Source organism: Ptiloglossa arizonensis, chromosome 3 (assembly GCF_051014685.1).
Source record: "Ptiloglossa arizonensis isolate GNS036 chromosome 3, iyPtiAriz1_principal, whole genome shotgun sequence".
Classification (NCBI taxonomy): Eukaryota; Metazoa; Arthropoda; class Insecta; order Hymenoptera; family Colletidae; genus Ptiloglossa; species Ptiloglossa arizonensis.
Window position 1 is genome coordinate 10,819,368 of NC_135050.1, and position 26,693 is coordinate 10,846,060.

The 26,693-nt window shown below is 39.9% G+C and overlaps 1 protein-coding gene across 3 annotated transcripts in view; it reads left to right on the forward strand.

The window, feature by feature from the left end:
• The window catches only part of LOC143144374 (popeye domain-containing protein 1-like), a 144,759-nt gene that overhangs the window by 106,810 nt on the left and 11,256 nt on the right, over window positions 1-26,693 (forward strand). For 2 of the 3 annotated variants that reach the window (XM_076306705.1, XM_076306706.1), the window contains exons 4-7: window positions 1,640-2,037; window positions 4,040-4,461; window positions 6,847-7,112; window positions 16,372-21,768. In XM_076306705.1, the coding sequence (XP_076162820.1) occupies window positions 1,640-2,037; window positions 4,040-4,461; window positions 6,847-7,112; window positions 16,372-16,395 (1,110 nt within the window). In that variant the 3' untranslated portion in view covers window positions 16,396-21,768. Of the gene's footprint in view, window positions 1-1,639; window positions 2,038-4,039; window positions 4,462-6,846; window positions 7,113-16,371; window positions 21,769-26,693 lie in introns of those variants that run through there. The other variant, XR_012991408.1, reaches the window with a different exon arrangement.

The window sequence follows — 26,693 nt, forward strand, 5'->3', positions numbered from 1 at the left end:
ATTATTATATTACATACAAAATACATTTGCATTTACTCTGAAACTTGATAGTTTTTTGTAATATTGGAAATATTTCAATAATATGAAATTCGTTCCTTTTAAAATATCATATTTAACCGATACGAATTATTACATTTTAACGTTCGTATAATATTAAAAGTAGAGAAATTATTCAACTGAAAAGATCGAAAGGTTCAAATCACGGATCACTGCTGTTGGTAGATTTACACAGATACCAGTGTTCGTTGATCGATAACAATATCGCGTTACGCATTTGTTGCTGGACCGTGAAATCTTTACTGTTATCGCTGCTTCATTTAACCAACAATCGATTTTAAATGGTGCGTTAAAACGTGAAAACCTGAACGATGTAACGCGCTAGTGTTATATTTGCTAACACGACAAAAAGCAATATTTTTGAATCTTCTATTGACATCAACTGCATAAATTTGAGAAAAACATCGTAAACTAATGGAACTGTAAAAGTTCTGCAGCTTCGAAGGGAGCAAGTAACGTCTCTTGACTTCGTGAAAAATTTAAATTGCTCGGTTTATTTATCCTATTCGTATTTTAGTGTTAAAAAAGCGTTTCGTAATATTTTCATGGGCTTAAAGGCTTTGGTTAAACGCTATACAAATTTTTTTCAATTCGGTTGGAATTTCGAATGCACTGGATAACACATTGTGAAACCACCGAGAGATTTATTCTTTGAAAACAGTCTAGCATAAAGATTATTGTATAACTAATGAAAAATGCTCTGGAAATAACAAAAAAGTCATATAATACACTACTCTTGCGTTTATTCATTGAGTTAAATTTTACTCGAAATCGGATTATTTCAATTACAAGTTACAGTTTTACGTTGAAAATGAAGAATCTCTAGCAAGAATCAAATTTCATAAATGAATTAATTTAAAAAAAAAAATGCAATCGATCGGTCCGGTAACAATTTGTCAAATACTAGCCCCACTCACTTGCAGCACTTACTTGAATTTATTAATCTATCATACTTCCTTGCAAGAAATAATATTAGAGACCGAAATCTAGCAAGAATCAAGTTTCATAAATGAATTAATATAAAAAAAAAATCCAATCGATCGTCCCAGTAACAATTTATCAAATGCTAGTCCCACTCACTTGCAGCACTTACTTGAATTTATTAATCTATCATACTTCCTTGCAAGAAATAATATTAGGGACCGAAATCTAGCAAGAATCAAGTTTCATAAATGAATTAATTTAAAAAAAAAATCCAATCGATCGTCCTAGTAACAATTTATCAAATACTAGTCCCACTCACTTGCAGCACTTACTTGAATTTATTAATCTATCATGCTTCCTCGCAAGAAATAATACTAGAGACCGGAATGTAGCAAGAATCGAGTTTCATAAATGAATTAATTTAAAAAGAAAATCCAATCGATCGGCCCAGTAAGAACGTGTCAAACGCTAAGAAAGAAAGCGAACTCGTTATGCCTCGTCCGTGGTAATCCAGTACCAATTCCATTCAGAAAAGAAACGAGACAGCTTTCATGGCGTCGAAACCGGGCTTTCTCGAGTGTTCTCGGGGCGAAACGAAGCAATCTTACCCGGAGCTGAACTCTCATGAGGAATCCCTTTCGATTTACCTTTTTGCCAGGCGGCGAATCTGTTCTTCGCGGCGGCGTTCTTGGTGCCCCGCTCCTTCAAGGCCTCAGTTTTGGCTCTTCGCACATTTCTGACGGCCGGCTTCATGCTGGCCGCTCTATGGGCCGGGATCACCATATGCGCACTGGACGCCATGCTATGGTGCCTGGCCCTTGGCCTTCTGAACGGTATTCACTCCCTCATACTAGCCTGTCGATTTCTGCCGCCTGCGCTCAGCCCGGAGCTCGCCGAGCTCTATCTGAAACTCTTCAAACCGTACAAGGTCAGCAAGAAGCACTTCCAGGAGCTGGCTAAGGAGGCAAGGATACTCAAGCTGGACTCTGGTCAGACCTACGCCACGGAAGGCGTCACGCCAGCCGATGAACGGCTATCGATACTATTGCGTGGCAGGTGAGTATCAAACGACCCGAAATACTCATCGAATCGATTTGGAGAACCATTCGAAGGTATCGATGTACCGTTCGTCCGCGAGAAGAAGGCAAACGAGTGTTTACATACTCGTTCTGATTTACAATCTTCCAGCTCCTCCTACTTGTCGCCATTGACCAATCGGCGTCACCCTCCGCGGCCTATAGCATCGATACGAGCAACGATAGGGGAGGAGCTAGTCCGTGAACTAGAGAGGGGATGTAAACACTCGTTGGCCTTCTTCTCGCGGGCAGACAGTATTCCGTGCAACGGATTTCGTAGTCACTTTGACTTGCACGGAAGCTCCGTTTCTGTCTTGCTGCCTTACCTGGCCGTTTAGTGACGTAGTTTCCTCTTTATTTTTTTAATAGCGACACTAGCTGATCGGTAGGTTGGGAGAATAGATATTTTGATACGAAGTAGCGTGCAGTAGGTTAGAAGTTTATTATGAAAGTTGAAATTGTTTCGAAAATGGGAGCTCGGTTTTAAGTTACACGGTACGTGCAACCGGTTTTTTAATGACTCGAGCGACGTCGGTTTCGATACTAGTCGTTGAAATTACACGGTAAAATTCTACGCGAGAATCTATAGAGAATTATAAAACCTTTGCGATCATTTATTTTATACACTGGGAAATATTACAATTTCGATTTATCGTTTCGAGTAAACTGTAGCTTTCCAGGTACATTTTATTTCACCGATAAAATATGCAGAGTGTTTCATAAGGAGAGTAAACAGCTTTGACTATTTGTTCGAGAATCGCTTTTCCGGAGTATTGTTTGAACATGCAGTTTTTACGACGGTTTTATGATGGTTTTATTGAACATATATAGGTTTTATTTCCCAGTATTGTCTCAAGGAATGGTAAGAAGAAGTAGCGATCCTTTGAATTACTTTTTACACTCTGTATGAATAGCTGGTATAGTGTGCTAAACACTCGTGATTAATTAAATCGCATATTTATGAACGCTTCGATTAAAATTCGTAAAATTACTACAATGCTTCGCAAGTATAATATATCAATTGTTCGATTTGAAGCTTGCATTTAATCTTGAGGTTTATACTGTCAGCATTCTTTGTAAAATATAATTAATCGATAATTATGAGCTTCTAGTTTTATCGTTGCGATAATAGAATTTTCATGAACGACAGTTATGTAAAACTTGGAACAGAACCTATATATTTGTGTCATAGTTTTCCACCAAAATCGCTTCTCTCGACAAAATGTCAATATTCGTTACACTCGTCGTTAGACTGCGGATTTTATGCATTTATGACGTACGCAAATATGAAAAATATCTGCTAAACGTACGCGAGAGATATAAACTAGAACAAAATGAGATATTAATATTACTTTACGAAATTAATACAAAATTTCTGCCCACAGATTATACACGTTAACGTGCGTCATAAATGCACAAACTTCGCAGTTTACTCATTATGAAACATCGCTCACTATATACGAAAGAGCCGAGTACTCTAAGTACTCTAAGTTCTCGTTCTCTGGTAAAAGAGCCAAGCACTCCAAGTACTTTAAGTACTCACTCTCGGTGAAAGAGCTAAACTTCCCAAGTATTCTAAATACTCGTTCACAGGCTCTTGGCTGTTCTCTGATAAAAGAGCCAAGTACTCTAAATACTCCAAGTACTCACACTCGGCGAAAGAACCGAATACTCTCGGTGAAAATTGATTTCTATAACATCGTTTCCGAGAAGATCACATTGTCGATCGATGAATAAATGAAATAAATTCAAAAATAATCCGGACAAAGTGCTCGAAGTCGAAGTCGAATTTTCAATCTGTTCGGAACGATCGAGTATCGACGAAATGATACGAAACTATTCGAGGCTTCGACGTAAGTTCGATTTTTCCTTTTCTTCGCGTTCTGTTTATGTTCCGCGTGAAAAAGACATAATTTCGCGATTGAAAAACGTTGTCACGTCGAAGCATCGAACGTCTAAAGATTCGTTGTCCTGTGGCGCAGGCTGAAGGTGACTTGCGACGGGACGCACTTGCACCACATCAAAGCTTATCAGTTCGTCGACTCGCCGGAATGGGAGGCCATGCACGAGAACATCGACGACGTCTTCCAAGTGACGATCAGAGCCGAGGAGTCCAGCACGTACATCTGTTGGACCAGACTGAAGTTGCTCAGGGTACTCAGGCATAGGCCGCTACTTAAGGTCGTCCTCAACACCCTCATCGGTAAGGACATTACGTCCAAGTTGTACGCCCTTAACGAGCAGCTCGCTGGTGTCGCCGCGGCCAGTGAGACAACCACGTCGAATCCTTACAGGGGCGTCGCGAGAAGTCTTAGCGTCGACGCTGTTAACACTGAAACTGCCGGAAGAGTACGCTCAACGACGTGGAAGGCACAGAGGAGGCACAGTAATCCGCGCAGCGACAGTAAGTACCCTCGTTGTTTCTTAATCGCTGTAAATCATTGAATTGAGTGCAAACGACGCGCACGAGGGAGATCCCTAGAAAGCGAGGATTTCGTAAAAGCTTAGAAATTTGGAGATCGCCTTTTCCATGGCTATTAACACCAGAATCTACCAAAGGGTTCAATTTCGCCTGTTTCGAACTTCTTTTTAAAATTTGTTAATCGTTAACGGTGTCTTTGTTTACAATATTCGTGGACAATGATCAGAATAGATAACCAATGGTACTCGTAAATTTTGCATCGAATTAAATCGAGTGAAAACGACACATAAAATGTTGGAACTAATTAATTCCAGATCACTAGGATTTTGAAGAATCTTGAGAATTTAGGAATTGCACTTTACTTGATTATGAATAAGTTTATCCATTTAACCGCTAACCGCTAGAATGGAATAGAGAGCTGTTTTAAAATACTTCGTCGAGTTTTCGAGAATCTGTGCAGATAAGAAATGTTTTACGAACGAACGTAAATCTGAAAATGGTTGCAAGTCGAAGCGATCGAATTGGATCGAGTTTCTCGTTAAGTACATTTTTATCGAACGAAATTTCTCAAATCTCCGGATAAAGGAGTTGCTCAAGTTAAACGAGACGATGCATGCAAGGAGAGATCCAATATCTTCGAGCTCGAAAACTTCTCCTGTAGATCGGTTACTATTGTGTAAGATCTCCGTTTCCATAAAGGACAGAGTGTACTCTAGAGATTTGTTGAAGTTACATCATAAGACCGGTACCTTTCTCAAAGGATATTTTTCCCGAAGCGTTTCAACTCGAAAGGAAAACACTTGCAAAGCTATTTCGCGTAAAACATACTCTTTCTCTGTAGGTGAAAGAATACACTTACGAAACTTAACAAAACATTTTCGATGAATCTTATGTATCTAAAGAGGATCTCGTGAATCGAAATAAATCCGGGACCGAGGAACGAAAAATCAAGAAAATAAATAGTAGGAGTGTTAGAAGTGAACTCACGTCCAATTTTAGACACAATTGTATACGGTAAATGAAATTCGATCACTTCGAAGGAAAACTTGTCAAAAGCTACAATATCCTTCGAATGTTAAATATAATTTGACTTACTTAACGAGTAGTACGACTAAGTTGTAAAGTGTAAAAAGTAGACACTCTTCGATAGTTCTAAAGAAAGATGGACCTCTTAATGAAAATTCTGGTGTCGAATTTCTTAATATCGTATTGAAAACTTTATTGTACTTTATAGACTACAATCTGACATTTTTGTTCGATTTATGACACCTCTTCGTCGCGTGAAAGTACTAGCTCGAAGAATATTCGAGGTAGTCGATGTTAAAAGTCTCTGTTCCTTGGCGATACAACTCTACGACCTTCTTACCCCTTTGCAATCTTAGATATTTCAATTAATATCGAACGACACCCGATAATCACGCGACGCTAAGTCCTGTCGTTCGCTCTTATCTCCACCACTCGTCCTACCACACTCGAACCACTCTGGGGATCATTTCTAATTCATCGAGCTGTACCATTCGAATCAAAAAAGTATTCATCATCAAACAATCGATTAACATTCATAGAGATACTTGCGATAAACTGAGACTCAACGATCATTGTACAAGGTAAAGCGTATCGAACATAAGAAACGCGCAACCTCGAAGAATGTAATTCGTAAAGTGATGTCTCCGTGGCTAGCAGTCGCTTATTCCCACTCGACATAGAGAATGGGAATCTAACGGGAATATCGAATAATGTCGTAAAAACGTGAAAGCGAACGCACGAAAAATTCCGATACAACGTATCGAGAATCGCATTCTTTTCCGTAACGGATGCTAAACGGTCTCGAAACACTGCCACTTGCGAAGACATTACCGTAAAATTGGCCACAATAGTCAGACCCGGGATACGAGTTAACTCGTCGTTTGTACTCGTTCGCGTCATTCAATATTTCTACGTTAATTTCCTTCCAGATGCCTGTACCTCGGTATCCGTATAAATTGCCTCGTGCTCGCGTTCTCGAACGCCTTAAATCCTCGTTTATGGTTCCCCTCCGCGCGTACACGGGTCGAGAGAACGACCACGGTCTGGCTTGAGAAAAAAAGAGATTCCCACGGGGTGGTCGTTTGTCGCGTGAAGTATTTTCGTCGAAACGAAAACCCTCCGATCGTTCGTGAGATCACGGTCGAGGCCATCCCGAACTTCGAGCGCGATCGTTGACCGAAGAATTTCGTCTAGACGTTCCACGCTTCGCCGTGGTCTCGCGAAATTGGTAGATCGAGCCAAGGGTGGGGCGTACCCGATCGATCGCGTATCGAATAGCAATTACGCGGGTCGCATGCGATATACGTTGAGCTGACGAGCGTCGAAATTGACTGTCCACAGGGAGTTCGCCCTCCCGGTACTCGCACCAGTACTGGGCGCCCGTGGTGGCGAATCACTTCCCGCCGACTTCGCCGTTCACCCCGGGCCAGAACCTCGGGTATTCGTTACTGCCGCAGGGTGTTCAGTTTTCGCCACCGCCACGGGCACCTCTACTGTCGCATCAGCCGTTGACGCGGCAACGTAGCGGCGGCACGAGCGGCGATTACACCCTGCTACCTCAGACACCGAAGCTCGAGAGGAAACGCTCGAAAAAGGGGACGAGGGAGGTGAGTACGCCACTGTTGCAACGTCACGCGAACCTTCGTTTCGAAACGCGGGGACTTCACCGAGGAAAGTCGATCTTGAATCGATTTGTCAAAAAATCAAGTTCTCCGCACAAAATCGAATCGATTTCAAAAATAAATCAAAGAATACGCAACGATATCGCTTTTTCGAAGAAAATTGACGTGTAAACAAGATGGACCGAACGTGCCGAGCTTGAATTGATTTTTTCACACAGATGAATTTTTGTATCGACCCCTCGTCGACCGATTTTGTCACGAATCGATTTTTTCGACTCAAAATCGGATCGATTTAAAAAATAAATACAAAATTTTCTGTTTTGCTAAGAAAATTCGATCGTATGTACAAATAAGATGAACTGGACGTGCTGAGCTTGAATCGAATTTTTGTTACACATTTCGGTCTAATTTTGATCATAGTTCTCCTAAAGCAAAATCAATCTTCTGACTTTCGATCCATATAGAAAAATCGATTTTTTTTATCAGAATTGACATCCCTGAACTTCACGGGTACGAAATAAGCCGGATCGCGGTTACTGCTCGCAGGGATTAATTTTATTAATGGCCTCCGTACTTACTTTTATTTGGACATTCGTGAACGGTGAGCGAACGATACACGGGGTGACCACGCGACGAACGATGCGGAAGTAAACGGAGAGCGTGGAATAAATTTTGCGCGTGGTTTGGCTCTTCGAGGGAATTGATTTTTCATCGTTGTTTATTTGACCGTTAAGTAGGCACAAATTTGCGGCATGGGCGCGCGGCCGTCCGTCAAATCCCCGATTTATCGTTATTTCTTGTTTCGAATTCAAAGAAATTTGTCTATGTACAGTCGTGTGCAAAAGTATCGACTTGTAATATTCACCTTTAACGAGTTTTTAGTACAAAATCGTACAATGAATTTTCTAAAGCACGAAGAACGTTTCATAGCAAGAGATCGGATTTACGACGGTAATAAATTTCTCACTTTATTGTAGCGACGCATATTTATTAATATTGCAACGAAAGTATCAGACCGTTACTAAATCTTGCACGTTTTTATATTTCTTATCAATCCGAACAATTTTTTCTGAAAATAATTTTGAAGTAAAGTTCGCTGATAATTTGGTTCTAGCTTGCACGTATCGACTATACATTGTTAATATTTTGTGGTTTATGAATATTTGTTACTCGATTTAAATGTCGTTTCCTTTCTATGGTATGTACACTCCCGAAAATGATTAAGTGCAATAGTCGAAACATTGTTGAAAACGAGAAAATTTACTCCTAATAGGTAAAAAGGAGACTCTTTCGTTAAATTTATCTTTTGATAACTGCAAGCACAAGAAAGAAAATTCTGAAGATCATAGTTACAGATATAGTGCCTATGGTACCGGCTGCACAGTGCGTCTGACAATACACGGTCCAATTTTCCTTAGTGTCTTATATTTTACCTCTTCCGCGCAGTTTCATCGTATTATCATTTAACATTCAGTATCTGAAAAATTGTCTCGAATAATGGGTTCTCGTATGATAAATGCTTCGAGACTGTTTTCAAATGGCTGTTCACTCCATTTGACATAGGTTTTAACTTCCTGTTTTGCACAAAATTGAACTTTTTCTAACGAAAAGTGTATGATAAATTATTCCGTTGTTACGTACACTTGTAGGTTTTTAATACATATTGAGATACGCATCTACCACGATTGTGAAAATTTAAGTTCAAACAACGATACTATTTTTCAAAATTTGAATCTTGAAAATTGTAGCAAACGCAAAATAATGTAATTGTAACATCAAATTCGATGTACATTCCATCAAACGACTCACTGTTTAACACTCTCAATCGTGAAATTCGTACCACTGTAACTATTACAATATTGCAGCTGATTAACAGTTACTAGAAACACAAAAAGGGACAGTACTTTCTTAAATATGGAAAACTAAAAAACCAAACGACGAAATCAAAGCGATGAAAGACATTTATGATAAATGACACAAAAATAGTTTTCCAATAACTTTTACTTTTTAAAAGATTCGTATAAAACTACCGACCACAGGATCAAAATTTACAATTAATATCTACTCGATATCAAAAAATCATACTATACGCTATATTATTTCATTCTGTATCTACATCGTTACGACACAGATACTTCTGGTATAATTTTCCATCGTATAATTTACGATAATCGCTACGGATAGACTTTAAATAATTTAACGCGTTACTACAGTGTAACTATTGACTCCGGTAGGGACTTTTTTCCTGAAAATTTTCATCGCTCCGCTCGAATCTCTCGACAGAGACATTATTTCCTCTTTCGTACAAAAACTGGGCAGCCTTGGGTACGGACGGTTGATACAGCAAGAAACCCACTGGCACCGTTGTTCAATAGCGTGTGCGCGTTTTACGTGCATCTTCGGCTTTTGTTTATCCCGTCTACGCGTTCGAACAGATTGCTCCCGGAGCCGCTACGACTTTCGACCACGACGTTTCTTCCCTTCGTTCGCGGATGATTAAGTGCCGCGACTCGAGACAGCTTTCCGCCATTTCTCCGCGTTCGATTCCCGGCCAAGTGGATGGAGGAGGGTCGCGCCGCGACATAAATCGCGGCGGTGAAAAAAGCTCGACGAACTGTATCGCTATAGAAAAGCTCAATTACGACGCGTACTCGAGCCAGAAAAGCGGGCCGATATTGAGTTACCGTTCACTCGCCCGAGCAGCGCGCGGCCAGATGGCTTTGCTCTTACTCCGCACGCAAAAAGGAAATAACGAAATGAGCAGGGAGATCCAACTGTTGTCCACTCGTGAATGAAACAGCTGTCGCGGAAAGGGCCGCAAGAGACTCTTCAAGTCACGAGTGTCGGTAACTGGCTCCCTCCGTGAGACAAATGGCGCTGGTTTAGCTACGTCTTCTTTTCTTACTCCCTCCCCGAACAGTGTCTCGTTAATCGATGATTTACGCAACGAACGTTTCTTTTCGCGAAATTATTCACCCCTAAACCACCCCCTGTTTTTGTTCCTTGTTGATGAATCGCCGAAATTGCAACATTGTATCGTATTTTTAAAATGGGATTTTTTTGGTCACGGGTACGTAGGTAACTCGTTCCCTAGAAAGCTGTGGCGGAAAGATTGCCATCGAAATTGTTGCCCGTACGCCCACTTTCGTGGGGTGAAAAATATTTCGAGTGTTTGGAGTTCGAGTGCACGTTTCGTAGGTTGAAATACGGTGTAAGTATACGCGCGTAGAAACACGAAGTTCGGTGCAATTCGCGGTTAACTGCAGTCTGATCGTTAAGTCGGCTTCGATAGGATGCGTGTACGTTCGAATCGGACGCTGGGTCGATGCAGTGAATTTAAAACCGTGGCGAGGAATCAACGATATTGTACGATGTACAATGTTCCAAGTGAAAATAGTTTCGTTTCGAGCTTCGAAATCGACAATACCGCACCAAGTAAAATATTCGAAGTGAAAATAGTTTCGTCTCGAGTTTCGAAACAACAGTATCGGACGAAGTGAAATATTCAATATAAAAATAGTTTCGTTTCCGGTTTCGAAATCAACTTGAAAATCAACAATATCGCACGAAGTGAAACATTCGAAGAGGAAATAGTTTCGTTTCGAGTTTCGAAATTCACTTGAAAATCAACAATATCCCACGAAGTGAAACAATCGAAGTGAAAATGGTTTCGTTTCGAGTATAGAAATCAAGTCGGGAATCAACAATATCCCACCGAAGTGAAGTATTCGATGTGGAAATAGTTTCGTTTCGAGTTTCGAACCGGTGTAGTCGAGAAAAGTAAATCGATCGTTAACCAACTCGATAGACACCTCCGGTCTAGAATCTGCTACGAAGTTGAAGCACGTATTGGTTGTATTTCGAGATGCGGAGCGGGTGATTCTTCGTGCGAAAATAAATCAAAAATGTGGAAGGAAAGTTTTCCATACGAGACTTCGTTTCCACGAGAATCGATATCGAAAATGTGTACGTGCGATTGTATACGACTCGGCCGATGTGTCCGACCATTACTAGTTACTTCGCGTCGGTGTTTATAAACAGTGACAGTGGTACGGTATCGTCCGTATCAATTGCCTCTGTCTAGTTACAGGGTAATAGAAGCGAAGGGGAACGGATAATACCATCGTCAATATTTCACAAGCAACGACAACGCAAGTAGAAATCGCGAATAACGACCCGACAAGTCGAGCCCCATTACGGAGAGACGGATCACTCACGGGTTAAAGGGAATATGGTTCCACGAGTGAACAGAATGTGGACAATTTCGAGCAGCTTTCGCACGGTCTTAGGCCTCGCGAAGGTCGATTGAAACTTCCGACCCAATATGGCTCGCAATTTCGTCCAGGACCGATCTTTCTTTCTCCCTACAATACTCGCAAGGAACATCCGCAAAGTGCTTCCCCCTCCCCCGATTTTCGCGAAACTTTACAGGCTTGTACAACTGCCAAAAATAAAGGATACGTATTTCTTCTAGCTGCGGTAACTCGAGTTTAAGGGGCGAAACTACCCTCCGAAGTTTCACACCCCTAATCTGGAAAACTATCGCGGATACGGGCAACGTTTTCGGATAAACTCTTTACGGTTTTCGATGGAAACCAACGTATCGTACGCATCGGTAAAAAATGCTAATGAAAAAAAACTAAAACGGATACATTTATCGCTATCGTTCGCGACTTATATCCATCTTAAATTCCCAAGCATATTTATTCTGTACTTACGGGAACGGTGACGAAGATCGACAGCGGCCAATAGCGATGCGAACACTCGTTTGCCTTCTTCTCGCGGACGAACAGTACATACACGAATGTACGAGCGTTCGGGTCTGAATAGCCTTACCAAACAAATAAAACAGAGTTTGTGCAAATATAAACTTTAGAAAACGAACGCTGAAATACTCAAAACACTCCAGGATACAAAGATCCGTTATCCATAGCAAGATATTCTTCACCGAAGAACGTTCAAAATCGTTTTTCCGGAAAACGGAGCTCGCGTATATTTCCAACGAAAAATCGCTCTCTTTTTCACTCGTATCGCGATACTTCGATCCACCCTGTATACTCGCGAAACGATATCGGACATGCACGATTATATCCTAATTACCGTCGGCGTAATCCCTTCGTAATAATGAGTGCAATTTAAAGTCGTTATTAAATCGTTGTCCCCAATTTGCGCGATTCAAAGCGGAACCAGGGAAGTTCGAATTGCGCGAAATAACGCTTACGTAATCGTATTACCTTAAATAGAATCCGTGGACGGAGACGCGCGTATTGTAAATCGGCACGGGGTACGAATTAAAAGTGGTACGAGAAAATCGCATGTCGGGTTTCCTGCACGCACAGTGAACTTACGGAAATACCAGATTCCGTCGATCTTCGAGCGAACACAAGGACACGCTTAATCGTTTCCGTGGAGTTCGATAAGCGTTCGTAACGAGGTGTACGCGAGAACGCGTTCCTCGAAACGACGAGGCGCACGACAATCCATCGCGAAATATCAAACAGTCGTCGCCAATTAAACGCCCCGGGACCGACCGGCTGATACGCGAGCAAATTTGTTCTGAAAACGCGAACGATGGGGGCGATTGATACGACAAAGGACCGCGTGTTAAGGCGAACGTTAAGAACGACGCGATTGCATGCGCCGCTTGAATATTTCAACGCCACGTGTGCACACGCGTTACTAACTTCGCGGAGCGTATTAAGCACACCCGCGGGCGAGAGAAAAAATTTCCCCAAAGACGTTTCGGAGGTAAGAAGAAGATTCTCGAATTGTGCCATGTGTCGTGTCTTAGAACGGGACGATGTCTAATCAAGAGTACCGAGTTCGATTCGATTCGAAACAATGAGAAATTTCGTTGCATTTCAACGACTCTTTGTACACGAAATTGACACTAACGAGGAAAAGAGTCGGAGAATTTATATTTTTATACTGAGCTACGTTGCTAATTTAAGTTTCTCGTATTAATGGTACCTGTGTTCTCCGAATGAGATTTTCTAAAATTGAAATCGTAGGTCAAATTTCGAAACTGGAGAATGAATATTGTACGCAGAAAATTTGTACGGCGGGTGTATCTCTGTAATGTAAATATTGTTTTGTATTTTTTAATTTATAATTCTACGAGTATATGTAATCTTACTATTTAGGATTAATATACCGGCAAAGAATTTTCGTGTCGTTTGTACGATCACCGTGTACGTTATTCGAGTTTACTAAACCAATAATAACGAAGAAAAGATGGAAATCGAATTCTCCCACGAGATTGCTACGACCTTTACGTAAAAATCTTTCGCAAAGGTTGACCCGAGTTCGTGGAGAACGAAGTTATGACGAGTTAAGTTTTGATGGATATCAACGACGTCTCTGTCACGCCGAGGGAAAACAACAGTCGAAAAGAGTACACGAGTTTTTGTTCGCGGTCGAGTTTTCCACTGTACGTGCCTTTTTTAGAACCAGAGGTGTTGTTGATGATAGAGGCTGATGACATCGGTCCATTTCCCAGCTAGGTAACCGTTTCACCTATGCGCTACAGCTGCCACTATTGTTGGCGATGAAACCTGTCATCTAGAAATGACAAATTTCTGCAACTATTCTGAAACAATCGCGATAATATCGTACCTAGCTACTTTGGCTCTCAGCTTTGACCTTTTCATACGACACCTTAGCCGACAACCGACGTCAGACAGGAAACATTTTTTCAACAACCACCAAGGTTGCCAGATTTAAAATATTAAAGAGAAAGATTAAAATCTAGAACTCGTAGTATAAATAAAATTGTACATTTAAATTGCAATATCCCTAAAGAGTGCTCGATACAAGATTATTTACTTTCAAATGTAATATATATTTACATTCTTTTTAGAACGAGTTCCTTCTTAGAAATTTTATTGACATTTTCGTTAGAATATTTCTTTTGAAACGGATTGTACTTTCTTTAAATTATACTCGTAAAATGAAAATATAGGGAAATGAATAACTCGTTTAACCTATTTACATATGTATTTCGTTTGAATATAGATTACCGTAATTTTTTTAATCATAACCATCAGATATTGTAAGATTCCATTATAGAGATATTAATAAGAAATGAACGATGTGGAGCTCGTTAAACTCCGATCTCATTAAATGCAGTTGAAAGTACAAATGTACTCCGTTCATGGATTAATTAAACAGCATTAAAGTGTATGCTATTGTAACTAGTTTCAGTCGGGTATTTCACTTCGCGACGGATCCGTATACTAACGACTCCTACAATCAGATTTGCATAACGCAACTATTAAGTATGCCTGTATATGCTGTCGCCTGACCAAAGATCGGGAAATAGCGAAACAATTATCCGAGAACGCCAAGTTAGACATCATGTTTGAATTAGCATTTGAATTAATACCAAAATGTAACGTTTAGGAGTATTTGAAAGCGTTGATCATTTCTATGAGACGTGTAAATCGATTAAGAAAAATATCAACGTCGGTGTTCTCGTTTCTTTAAAATTAGATATATATTTATGTATAACAACGAATCAAATCTAACGAATCAATTCTAACTTCAAAAGTCCAGATCAAAACTACTCCCTCCATGATGAGAATTTTAAAAAGTGGATAGGAAGGTATTTCAAAGACAGAAGATCATGGTTACAGAAATTCATGCCAAGCTAGGAGAATACGGACAACTTCGCGCTACCCCTTCTCTTTCTCTGCGCGCGTCTCGTTCTCGTGTGCTAAACCACTTGATAGCTGCGCGACATGGGTGCGCAGAATCATTGTGCAGCTGACCGTCCGAAGGTAGAGATGAACCAATATCGTCAAAGCATCGATACTCTTACTCATAATTTCTATCGAAAGAAAGTATTGAAATCTACTCGAGTATTCGATCGAAAGTATCGAAGTATTCACTTGCATCGAATGAAAATAAATAAAAGTTTCTTTTCTATTAATATATTTTATTAACAAACATTTATTTCATATAAACATTTATCAACATATACACATATTTCATTAAGAAACATTTATTAAAAGAAACACATTTTATTAACTAACATTTCTTTGGCATATGAATTGATAAAAAAAGTTCTCTTGTTTCAATTTTTCCAATTCGGCAGACGCTTGCTACGCAATACCATTCGACAGTCGAAAGCAACCGTGAATACCCATTTAGAGGTTGTTGATTAAATTTGACGCACAACCGTATGTGCGCATTTGATGGCTGTCGATCAAAGTCGACGATCGTACCAATGAGGTTAAACTCGGAACATTGAGGTTAAACTCGGAACAATATCGACAAAACATTGTTAGTTCATAGCAATTAGTAAGTTAGTCTTGTCTACGCTTTGAAAGTTTCGTGCCGCTCCATCGTACGGTCGCTGGCGTAATGACTCTGCGCATTTGCATCGCGCAGTTACCGTGTGCCTTACCGCGCTAGTCGAGAAGGAGAGGGGGTAACGTCGAGCTAACCGTACTCCCCTCAGTTGGTAAGAATTCGGAAGGAAAGTCAAAAGATACTGTAATTCTTATTTTTTTGGAGTGACAATTTTCACAGCGACAATAAACGCATCGTACTGTTATATTTAGGTACCACGATCGACTCGACCGATGAAACGATACATGATAAAAATTATTAACAAAGTGGTCCCTGGGAACCGGCGCTCCAAAGTTACAATGATTCTCTAAAGGGCTTACAAGATACGAACTCTAATACTTGTAAACTTTTAAACAGCATTACTCTCGTTAGTAAATAATAAGTAGAAAATAACAAGTACATCGACAAATTATCGAATATTCTAACTTTTTTAAGTATAGAAAACAGACGTGTTGGTCCCCGATGACCCGCTCTCCAAAGTCACAACGATTCTCTAAAGCGCTTACAAGACACAAACTCTAATACTTGTAAACTTTTAAATAGCATTGCTCTCGTTAGTGATATTACAAAATAAGAAACACATCGATTAATTATCGACTATTTCTACTATTTCTAATTATCGACTTGTTCTTCGAACAAATATCGGGTACTGTACATTGGCAAGTATAGAGAACTGACGTGGCGTGTGACGCGTTAAGAAAGGTTTCACGATTTAGTCTTCTCGACTATTTCTATCGGATACATTAGTCAAATCGAGAGAAAATCTCGTTTCAGAGTTACCCCGTGCAACGTTTGCCGCGCGACCAGTTGAATCCGCGATCACCGTGGCTCGCGCGAAGACGAGCCTCGCGCAGCATCGCAACTGATCGATTTTCTTCCGCAACTGTTGCAGGTGACGTTCGAGACGCCAGTATGACGGTCGCTCGACGGGGAGGGCCCTGCCAGCGTGCCACTTCTGTCTCTATCGCCGCAGCGTTCCGCCTAGCCCCGTCGAGATCTCGTCAAATTGAACCAGCTACCACGGTTCGCCATCTGAGGCTGCCGCGTCGTCCCGGCTACCAATCGCACGGCCTACATAGCCGACGCGAGCCAGCGTGACCGCGTGGGTGTCGCGTGACACCCTGAGAGACACGGTCGACGGGGAGCGCACGGGGCACACAGTGTGACAGTGCTCCGCGTTCGGGACGAAAAGGACACCGGGTATCGCTCGAGTCACTGCCGCCCCTGGCCTCCCCGCCCCACCCAACGGGGTCGTAGACGCGCGACAGCCAGATACACGTTCATATCCCGCAAGTGCTACGCCTTACACGTTGTTACCGATACCACACGCAGCCACCGTAACACGTGCACTTATAACCGAGCAAAACGGTCGCGGGTTCGCGATCGGATCGCAGTGAAATGAAAGTGAAACCCCCACCCATCGAATCGAGTGCGACGAGTGTGTTCAGAGTTCTTCCGCGAGGGAGGCGCTCTCGAAGGGAGAGCGTCCGCGACACGAGGCGGACTAGAGTGTCTCGCGTGGGAAATCGAAGACGAAGAGCGAGAGAGAGGGAGTGAGAGGGAGAGAGAAAGAGCGAAAGAGAGCGAGAGAGAGGGAGAGAGAGAGAAAGAGTCTCTGAGCCACGGCGGTAGCACGAGAGAATAGGAGAACGGGCCTCGTGACTCGAATTACACGCTCGATCGTCGGGAGCGTCGTGTCTTCTCCGTCGCTCTCGAGCCTAGCGACTCGAAGGTACAGAGAACACGGAGACTCGGGGAGGGTACGAGACGAAGGGGTTGTTTTATTTATACTCGCTCGGAAAGCCGACGAAACGCTCTTCCATAATCGAATCGATCGTTTTTCGTTCCGTTTCCGCGACGCGCGCCCGCGGTGTCGACGCTTCCGCCTCTTTCCGCCCGGATCCGTCGCGTCGTGGCCACGAACGAAATTTCCGCCGGGGGAAACGACGGATCGCGTTGAACGTTCTCGATCGCGGAGGAGCCACTCGGGTTCGTGAATTTTTTTGTATTTTTTTTTTTCTTTGTTCTTTTTTTTTTGTGTTTCGTTCACCAGTCGTCGTCGCTCGACGATCGCGGGCGAAACTCGTACGGAACGATCGAATAGATTATAAAATCGTATACTTTCGACGAGCCACCTTGTACACCATTACATCGACTGTGATTATAACGGATATAATTATTAAGTCTTTCAGAGAGAACGCTGATTAAATACACGCACGAAAACACACCGCAAAGCGAATTTACCACTACAGAGGATACTCGGGAGTCCTCGCGTTAGGTAAGTTCAGACGTCTGATAGTCGTTTCCGAGGAATTATTGGTTACGTTAAGTTCGATAATTGAGCGAATTGTATAGATTGAAGAATCGTTTTGACAATTGTATAGATATTAAAAATATTTTCAACAATTAATAGTATAGCTGTTAATCTTATTTACAAGAAGAGAAATTTTAGAGTTGTATCACGTGTTACGAAAGTTGTTCTTATCATTGTATCGATGTTTCGTTTCATTTAAATTTTATTTAAACGGCGTACAATCTGTTTCTCCTCTATTATAGATTTCGTAAATATTAGGTGGGTGTAAGTAGAATTGTGAGACTCACTGACGGGTCGAACCCGAGCAGGAGTTATTCGAAATAAAAATAAAAGTTTATACTTCAAATAATGGACTATTTGGATTACTTAATGATTCTTATTATAAAAATAATTTCGAGAAAGCTTATGTTGTGCCCAAATAAGATAACATAGGCTCGAACTTTGTACGTGAAAATACTAGAAATTGTTTATCAAATTATTTTCGAAAGATATCCAATCGAATATAAATTAAGGTGGAATGTCGTTCGATCGGGACTCGAAGAAATAATATGAAAGAAGTTATTTACTTCGACGAATAAAGTGGAGCATAAATATTTGAAAATAACACCTCATCGAACGGGAAGATTCGTTGTTCTACTAATTACTTACAAAATATTTTCTCCAATGCAACGTCTAGGTCTGGTATAAATTCGATCATCGTTAAAAGAATACAAGAAGGTTCCTAAGAATTTTTTGAAATTATTAACAAATATCGGTACTGGAAGAAAAAATTACGATCTATATTACTTTTACGCGGTAACATTCAGAGTCCACGTCTACATTTTTCATTTTTCTATGTAATAATTTTAAATTGCTTTTTTAAAGTTTACAATTATTAATTAACCAAATACGACGTTCCCACAAATTCTCGAACCCCTCTCTTCGAACGTAATCGGTATTCGCCGACGTAATCCCTCGTCGTAAATCCATTTCAACCGAATGTATAATTACACTTCGTTGATCAGTATCGAAGGTTTTTGCGAACTTAAATTCTGCACATTTCACTCGGCGTAACAAAATCGAACGAACAACCGAATCTTTGCAGTGCACTTTCTGACCGACCGATTAATTTCCTACGAGCAAGATCGATTCGATGATTTGTCCCGTCAGAAATTCGTCAGTTCAGGCGTCTGAACCGGAACTATCGATCGCGAGGATTCCCGTAGAGCAAAATTTCGCGACGAAAGATAAACGAGAAAAGGTGAAAATGTGATACGCCGTGAATCCAACGCGGAATTCGAAATTACAGGTGAACCGAGACAGTTGCATTCGCGCCCGAGACGAATGAAACAACCACAGAAGCGCGTGGTGTCGCACGAGAGAACACACAGGGAACCACGGACAGGATGGGAGAAACGAGAGCAAAAATAACTGAATAAATAAATAAATCAATAAATCAATAAATAAACAAACAAACGAAATACGCGAAAAAGAATACGACGAAAAAGAGCGTAAATCTCCAGACGTAACGCAATAAGTGCTTTGTTAAAAAAATAAAACCTGCAATAAAGTGCTTCGAAAAAAAAAAAATGTAGTTGATTACGAAAGGATTTAAAGAGCAAAGTTATTAATTAAGGCGAACTAAGAGTAAACTAATTAACGTCGCGTCGCGAGATATAAATAGAACACGTAGTAGAGGAAAAAAAAAGAAAGAAAAAAAAACAGAAAAATGATGAAAAAGAGACGAAAACGAAAAAGAAAAGCAAAACAATGTGTGTTTGTATGTTTCTATGTTTATATAATCCCCGCGTGTGAGAGCGAGGCTGTAGAAGATCTAGAAGACGCACAAACAATCGAAACGACGTAAAAGAGTCATAAATAAAAATACACACACACACACACACACACATACACACATCACGGACGCACGACAGCAGATAGAGAAGAAAAAACAAACAGAACGAGCGTGCTGCGCGAGAAACACCTATGTGACACGGCGCAGAAGAAAAAAAAAAACAAAACAAAAAAACGCGCAATATATCGAGGATTCGGACGCAGGTGCGTGTGTGTAATCTAATAACAATTACGAAGCGTAACGTTGGTTGTAAACGCGTCGTGTTGTGTTGGCAAGAATTGTAGCGCGTGTAGTCGTTGACGCTGGGCTCTACGTTCGTCGGAAAATATATTTCGTACCTGCCAGAACGATGTTGTAACGCGATCCACGTTTTCGGGCACGTGAACAGAACGTGTAACGTGCGTTTCAGTTGTTGTCGATGGCCACTGCCGTAGAAATTGTGAGCGTAGAGAGATAAACAGCCCGGTAATTTCTATTAATTTGCGCACGGGGAGGGAAAATTCTTGCCAGTGGAGACCTGTTGTTCATTTCGAATCAACGTTTTAAACGTACACGCGTGTCGTTACATCGAACAGTGTACGTGGACACGCGATAAAAAAAATGAAAAATGTTACACGAACGTGAATCATCGATACAATAATGCACGGTTAACTTTTTAGAAGATTCAAGACCCAACAGGGAACATTGTTCGACAAAGAAAGGAAGTTGTTATAACAGGAGAGAATAGATATAGTATGTCGAGAAGATGCCGCTATGATAAAAAAATAATCGTGCAATGAAAATTTTACTTTCCGTAGTTACCGTGTTACCTTTCCAAAACTGGTACTAATGCATTCTTCAGATACTTCGGATTAAAACGAACCCAAACGGGATACGAATCGAACTACTTTAATTGGCAATGTAGAAAATTTTACTTTTCGTAGTTATCGTGTTTCTAAAAATGGTTCTTCAGTTTTTTCCTATTAGAACGAGACTAATCCCGATTCGCCTCGATCCGATGTTCCTATTTTGGAGAAGAGGTTAAGTACACTTACGGTGAGACGACGAACGCGTATTTAGTGTACTGTATACGGGACCTGCGTTCGTGTAACATTCTTCCTTTCCTTTAATATGTAGATTCACTGTCTGAGCTATTGACGTGCATTTATGGATCACCCTGTACGATGCATTTATGATCACCAGTTGACGTTCAACCCATTGTGTACCAGTGTCATTGTATGTACGATTTTGTTACGCGTATTAAAATTTATTTAAATATCACTAGATTTTCATAGATAAGGAAGATTTTCATAGATTTCGAAAGAAAAAGAATTTGGTACTCGATGGGTCGAACACTTCCATTCGAAAAACGAAATCCTTTTCTTCTGTCTTATGATTCGTGGTACAAACAAAAATGGAGCAATTCCTCGTCCAAAAGTAATCTACGAGGTTTTGTTTCCAAAAAATCGGTTTTAAAAGTTTTTTACGAGGTCGTACACTAGTTGGCATGACTTGCTACGCAATTATATTTTCTTTATTCTGTATTTCATGTTCGAGCTCGAAAAATTGCAGTTCTCGCAATTTTATTTACAGTAACGTGTATCCAAGAACTGGAAATACTCTCTTTATCTTAGCACACAATATTCTGCACTGTCCATTAGATTCGAACGGATACTAGTCGGATGAGAATTAACTGGCCGTTCAAGGTCACCGAGAAGTTATCCCCACCATATCGTTTAGCCGCGTTGCTCTGTCTCTTATCTCTTTGCTCAAATTGGCAAACACGCGCTCTTCTTCTCTCAGATAGGAATAAGTCGACACGATACACAAATGGAAGTCGTTCTTGCTGTGATTCAAAGGAGGTAGCTTCGAACGGCCAATTAGGTTTCATCTAATTATAGCGTGTCTGGCTCTTCGATGATTAGAAAATCCGCACGATATTTCATCTTTAAATACAGAAGAGGGTTTCATCATCTTCGGCGTGAATTACTTCCTCGAAATATAACCTCGCGAATAAAAATCGAACAGTTCGAGATATAATTTTGCGAATTGACTAAAGGCCTCTACTGTTATCTAAGTTAAAACTGAAGTCAGTTTTATATAATACTGTACTCGTAGTATTTTTCTGAAAAATTTTATTCTTTATTTTTTACTCGCTTTTGAACGAGAAATCGTCTCGTTTTCGTACCACGAATTACTAGACATCGTGTATAACAATACGATTCAATTTACCTACAAACGTAGGATGAAAAATGTTTCATAAACGAAACATTGTATTCTCTCCTACAGTGTTGTACATAACGAAAAACGAAGACTGGTTTTTCCAAAAATGCATTCTTTTGTTATCCCGAGGCAAATATACTGAATATCTCTCTACGCTTACCACCTGCTTGTAAATGATAATTATGAATTTAAGGCACGTGAACGAATACTAATTGTAAGAGTATCGAATTCCTTTTTTATTTGCATCTGTTGTGTTCCAATAAAAAACGTCAACTAGTTGTGTTATCGAAAATATAATTGACAACAAAAATTTACCAGTGATGTATCTACAATATTGTCCGCGAGTTAACTAGGATTGCGCAAGAACGATGAAAATTGCTATTCTTTTTCAGTAAACATTGCTCCAATCTTCGATTATCTTAATGACTTTCAATAGCGTATTTTACAATAACAAATAATACAAATTGCGATGTTGCAACGTTTCAGGACTTTTCGATCGGTAGCACTCGTCAGACACTTAATTTGACTGTATAACTTGTCAGTCAGCTTTTCAAAAATATTTGTTCAACAAGGTAAGTCGGACAACATCGATAAAAGAAAATAAACCGATAATTAAGTAGGAGAATTTACCCTCTTAGATCACCAAACGAAAAATAAAAATCTTTCAATATTTTTTAATTAAATTCTTTCTTCTCGCCTTAACTAATTATTTTCTCTCCATGCATTGATACAGTCTCCTTGGATATTTCGTTACAGACTCGTACGGCACGCTGCTACATCCATCGATTAACTGTAATTAACGATACCTACGTTAAGATCGATACATTAAAAGGCCTCTTCGAGCTTCAGACTGTATTAAAATCGCTTCTCACGCACTCTTACGCTTTCGTGTATCTTCGATGTTTAATCACATAGAAAACCAACGAGTTTCTCGATCCATGGTGATCGATCGGTGTCACTGTCGAGAGCATAGAATCGTAATGTACAGTTTCTATGACAATACGTACGTGGTAGAGATCTGAAAAATATCCAATTTTCGGCCGATATTCTTACTCGACGGCGGACAGGTTTACATATTGACGCGCTTATATTTTTATATATGTATAGTAAGAGAATTGTAAAATAGTATCTATAGCGTTGTACATAAGAGACAGTATTACGTATCGTGGTAAACGCATTCGAACGCTTTGAAACTTTTTCGCATCGCTAGCTGTATACATCAATTTACCCGAATACTCGTTAGGTAGCTCGCTGTGCGTATATATAACTCGCTGTTTCGTTTGACCGCGCGATTCGAATTATTTCGCAAACCAACAATGTTAATCCTTTGACTGGCGTTTCTGTATCGTTTTCCAAACGCGCATTAATTAATTTTCAATTTTGTGCACTCGTAGAAAAGCGTCAGATTCACCTCAATTATACATTTACCCAATTTTAAGCACATTTTAAGGTCGTGATTGAACATTAAACATTCACCAAAAGAAATTTGTTCCCCTGTATACGTTTCACTCGTCATTATTTTCTTCCAAAGAATTCCCGATTATCCGTTCATTTAATCGACGAAATTCCATGAGATTGACAGATGGTGAAAATTCGACGAACGAACAAATTTCAATACTTCTGCAATCAACTCTCCGACGATGATTTGCATCGATCTGTAATTTCCATTTTCAAAGGAAAATATTTATTTACGTTCGTTTGTAATTCTTTCGAAAACAAAAACATAGTCGTAGGTAAACTATTATCTATTGTAACTATTGTCAGACCTTTTCTAAGCATAATTGGCAAATTATCCTTCGGTTTTCAAGCTTTTAAATGTACCTACTATGCCCTGGACAATTGATCGCGTTTGAATAGCCGCTCAACCAGTTGCACAGTATTCCGACAAAACTCCACCGACACTTGTCGCTCAATTTGAAGATAAAGTAGCTCGCATCAAGCGATTGATTCACTCGGTACACCGGATATTGCCAGTCAAAGAGTTAATATTGACCGACAGTAACCAAGACGGCCGGTGCCGATGGTTATCGGTAGTAGCGGACCGTGCTAGTCACCCACGACTCTCCTTAAGACAACTCTGTTCCATTTCACAATGACCATTTCTATTAAACCTTGAGTACAGTTCGATGCGAGGCAACTCAAACGTACGAGAACAACTCCAATCGTTGAAAATTTAGATTAATACGCACAAAATCGACAATTCGATGATACTTTTACATTTTCATCGAAACGTTGCTTAACCTCCTGTGTTCGAACATTTTGTCTACAGGGTGTTTCGTAAAGTCTGGACATAATATATAGTGGTATATTCGGCAAGAAAGAATAATAAAAAAAAGTTTCGCGCGAAGACTCGTCGCGATCGACTTTGTTTTCGAATTACAGCCATTTTTGTGTTTCACCAATTGTTCGTCTTCACAGAATGAAGTATTAATGTAATGCGTAGTATATTATAAAAGTGTTCGCAACTAGTCAACACGATTCTGCATGAGATTTTGAACGTTGAGTGTGTGCGAATAGAATTAGTTACCATAGATTAGTTTGTAACGAATATTAATGAACCATTCAAAGCGCCTGTAAACCGGAAACAACGTCAGGTAGGATAAACGTTCGCATGAATTGTTTCTATTATTGATATATAATACGACGACACATTTAGTTTTAGTTTGCTCTAGATATCAACTGATGCAAAATAAAAATATATACTTTTATATGCTGTATTCGCTTTCAAACTCATATCCACGTTTTATGTTGTACCCGATTCAATGTTGTCCGATCATTTTTATTTAAGTACGATGCAAAGATAGAACAATTCGTTGATAGCGTCGTAGATTGAAATCCTTATTGCGGCTTAGATCGTTTATGTACTTTTTATTACTTCAGGAGAGAAAATTAATATTTTGCTTATTCTTATTTAAATACGATGCAACGATAGTACATTTTGATACCTTTGTAGATTCAAATTGTCATTACGGCTTATATCGTTCACGAATGTTTTTTTATTTCTTCGAAAGAAAAAATATTCCCTCGTTAATCGTACTTACCCACATCTCGCTCAATTTACGCAACAGTTACATCGTTGCAAAAATTTATATTTCTTCGCCCGACACTCTCTTCCATCGTTAAAATCCGCTTGATGGACACGAGTCGTAGATTTTGTCACTGTTTGTCACGATATTGTCCTCCTACATTCTCTCAATAAATTCTCCTATATAGAATGTAATAAAAATGAATTTTATTTATCGTTTCGATCGATTCGTGCCGTTTGGAAGTACCGCAAGGAACGTGTTCTTCTTCGATTGTTTCGTATCGACGTTTACTCGAAATAATTAACGCTCTTCCAGCGAATTGTCACGTACAGCTACGAACGATGTGTCAACTATCGAATAAAAAATAACGATTCGAGCTTCGATTTAGCGAAAATCGTGTATACACGAAGCGGTGAAAAGGTGCCAATTATAATTCGCGTAATGAGGGTGAGACCAGACACACGTTACACGTGTCCCGGTTCTTCGATTTCGTCGATATTGGCATGAAACCAGCCGAATGGTAAACGTCTGGCTTGATTTTAGGCCGAGTTATTTACATACGAATCGAGACCGCGCCGAATGCATTTGCCAAACATTTTTCTTCTTCTTTTTTTTTCCCTTCTCTTTCGTCGATATTTTCGACATCTGTGAACCGATTCTACAATATGTCGTGTACAATGCTAGCGAGTATGTCGTTCGCGAGGTAGCCAGTAACTCGTGGAACGCGTGTCGAGCCCGTTAATTGTATAACCGATAATACTGTTTCCGAGCAATACGCGCGGAACATAATTAGCGCATGAAATGTGCGCCCTTTCCGACGCATCTTCTTGCCCCATTATGCGGATTACTGAACCAATGATCATCCGCATTACCGAATTTTTATACGCTAGTTTTTTATATTATTGCACACATAATTGTGTCGCGACGATTCACTCTCACTTCCTCTATTCTATTATTTCACGAGGATAATGGAAATGGTTATTTCTGTTGGCACTGTTATTCTTATATTGAAGCAAGGTAATTCATCAAATTTGATACAGATGACACTGCCCTAGAAATGTATACTCTTCGTTAGAAGTGAACGCGTAATGAATTATTTCGTTAACTAAACTTATGCAACGATGGAACTATCGATTTTTCGTTAAAATTGTCGATAATGAGAGAATTAACATATTATTTGAAATATTTATTGTTTTGAATACAGTTGTCGTATTTTAATGCATTATTTAGTTTCATTTTGTAAAGATTAAAATAAATTAGTTATCAGTTTCTAAGGTATATCGGAAAAATAATTTTTAAAGACAAGACTTTCTTTGCAAAGGATACGCAAACATAATTTCCCTGTGTCGACCGTGTGAATAGACAGATTAAAACGTCTTACAGGCTATGGGTATAGTTTTACTAGTTAGCGAGGTAAGCCTTGTTCAGTCTTGATATTGGTCCGGTATGGACATTAAAAATTTTAATTAGTTACTTGGATTGAACTTGATTCAATTATTACACAATTTTTGTAGACATTGAACATTTCACGAAAGAAATAATTCGCTGCTTTTCGTTTATATAAAACAGTATATGTAAGCTATTGATCACGATTCGATCTATTTCAATATTGATTGATACTTTACTGCGTACGATGCACCGTACTTTTTCGAATGCAAAATATGTCGATGCATTCCCAAATGGTCGTTACAATAACGATCATAATTATGGTCATGCTACGCGACATTCATTGCAATCGTGATCATATTTATGGTCGTACTACACGACATCCGTTGCAACGAATAAAATTACATTTGCGAGCAAATACCTCTAATTGTCACCAGTCTTTGGTTCTTGTG